Source organism: Myodes glareolus, chromosome 18 (genome assembly GCF_982192425.1).
Source record: "Myodes glareolus chromosome 18, mMyoGla1.1, whole genome shotgun sequence".
NCBI lineage: Eukaryota > Metazoa > Chordata > Mammalia > Rodentia > Cricetidae > Myodes > Myodes glareolus.
Window position 1 is genome coordinate 72178329 of NC_142043.1, and position 2343 is coordinate 72180671.

Sequence of the window (2343 nt, forward strand, 5' to 3'; positions counted from 1 at the left end):
AATATAAAATAAAGATGCCTCCTCTATCTCTGTCTCTCTGTCTGTCCATCTGTCTGTGTATCATTAGCTCTGTTCCCCTCTCTTTTCTCCTCAGAGAAATGAGAATAAACCCTAGATAGGGCACCAAAGGTAGGACAAACAAATTATTCTGTCCAAGTCCAGTTTGGTCGCCTAAGGAGTTTATTGTGGTTTATTACAGAACATGGGAGATGTATTACAGCTGTAGCTTTGCCACTGAAAGCCTCACTTAAGCATGAATAAGGATTCATGTAAGTTGTCTCATTGGGGTCTGGTGTATAACTTGCTTGTAGCTGGATTTCTAGAGCGGTTTCTCTCTTCCAATTGTTTACTGGTTATGTCATCTCAAGGAGGAATCACTGGAGTTCTGTAAGTTTCATGGCCTTCCTGGGTTTTGTAAAATTTTTTTCCTTCTAAATTTCTTGAGCTTCCTCCTTGATCAGTCCAGGTAAGAACGCTTCAGTTTGGAAGAAACATCTAGCACTCTTCCTCTTCCTCTTTGGCTTCTCTACTTCTCACGAGTTTCCTCCCACTATAACCTGTTACTCGCGAGGCTCACTATTATGACTTGGATAGGTATGAAAGAGTAAGTGGACTTGGGAATTCATTTTTTTTTCACAAAGGTTCAAATTCGTTTTAATTTGGAAAGCATGCTATTTCTCCCTCAGCTCTCCCCAGAGTCCCCATCCTTCCCCAGCAGCCTCCAGAATGCTCTCTTGACCTCCTTGTTTCTCAGGGTGTAAACAATAGGGTTGAGTGTAGGCGTTCCCACGGCATAGAAGAGGCCAAAGAACTTGCCCCTCTCTTGGGCATAGGGATTTTTGGGTTGCAGATAGACAGCAATGACTGAGCTGTAGAAGAGGGTGACCACAATGAGGTGGGAGGAACAGGTCCCAAAAGCTTTCCTGCGTCCTTTAGCAGAGTTTATCCTCAGCACTGCCCTGGTGATAGCACCATAAGAGACAAGGATGAGACTCAGAGGCACAACCACAATAAAGATACTAGCAACAGCCATCTGGATCTCATTATAGGTAGTATTCCCACAAGAGAGTCGAATTAAGGATGGGACTTCACATAAAAAATTATCTATCTGCCTATGGGAACAGAAGGGCAGTTTGAGGGTGGGAGGTGTCTGAACTATGGATTGGATCAAACCTACAGCCCAGGCCACAGCTGCCAACTGCTGACACAGGCGGGGGTGGATGATGGTGGCATAGTGCAGGGGCTGGCAGACAGCCACATAGCGGTCAAAGGCCATCACCGTCAGGAGGATGCACTCAGTTGTTCCCAAGAACATGAAGATGAAGAGCTGAACAAAACAGCCCAGGAAGCTGATAGTCTTTGTGGGGCCCCAGAGGTTGACCAGCATCTGGGGCACACAGGTTGTGGTGAAGCAGATGTCTAAGAAGGAGAGGTTAGAGAGGAAGAAGTACATTGGAGAGTGGAGTCTGGGATCCAGTGTGGACAGCAGGAGGATGAGTGTGTTTCCTAGGAGCGTGAGGAGGTAGGAACACAAGACCACCACAAAGAGAATCTTTTCGAGGCGTGGGTGTTCAGAGAAACCCAGGAGGATGAAGCCCACTGGGGAGCTGTGGTTGACCATGGCCTTTTGTGTCTAGTTGGAGGGATGAAGCTGTCGGACAGTGTATTTCACTGTTTTATAGTATCTCACTTTGTGTACTTGTCGGTACACTTGAGGTGGATGCTTCTCTTCTTCCTCTACTCTTCACGTTCTCTTTCCTGGCTCACCATCAAGTCCTTTCCTCTTCCCTCTTCTTCCTGGTCAAATGTTTTCTAGTGCCTACAAGGAAATCAGAAATGTTCTGGTAAATGGATGGATTCTCACACTGGCACCTCTGACTTCTCAGCTGATGACAAAGAAAGCTGATGAAAAACATGAATTAATTAATCACTGAGTTTTCATTGTTTGAATAAACATTGAGAACAATATATGATCTGAACACTGTGCAACTATTGACTTTGATCCTTATGGGTATCAGCAGTTATAAGGAACTATGTGGTTGGTTCAATGATTTGATGGCAAACAGTGTAGAATTGCTCTCATTTTTTTTGAAAGGCTGATTTTTTTCATGTGTCATTCAAATGTCTCATAGATTTAAGCCTTACTATTCTATTCTAGTTGTGGGTTACTGTCTGAAACTTCTTTGTATCTTCTTTTTATTTAATAAACATTTTTCATTTATTTTACATAACAACCACAGTTTCCCGTCTTCTCTCCTCCCATTCCCTCCCTCTTTCCTCCCACATCCTCCCCCATCTCCTGTATCCCCTTCCCATCCACTCCTCATGGTCTTATTTTTAAAG

At 44.1% G+C, this 2343-nt stretch overlaps 1 protein-coding gene across 1 annotated transcript; it reads right to left on the reverse strand.

Moving 5' to 3' along the window:
- Positions 1-682: 682 nt before the first annotated feature.
- LOC148119289 (olfactory receptor 2H2-like) lies at positions 683-1621 on the reverse strand. Its single transcript, XM_087897854.1, has one exon. The coding sequence runs from the start codon at positions 1619-1621 to the stop codon at positions 683-685; it is 939 nt and encodes a 312-aa protein (XP_087753980.1).
- Positions 1622-2343: the final 722 nt, after the last annotated feature.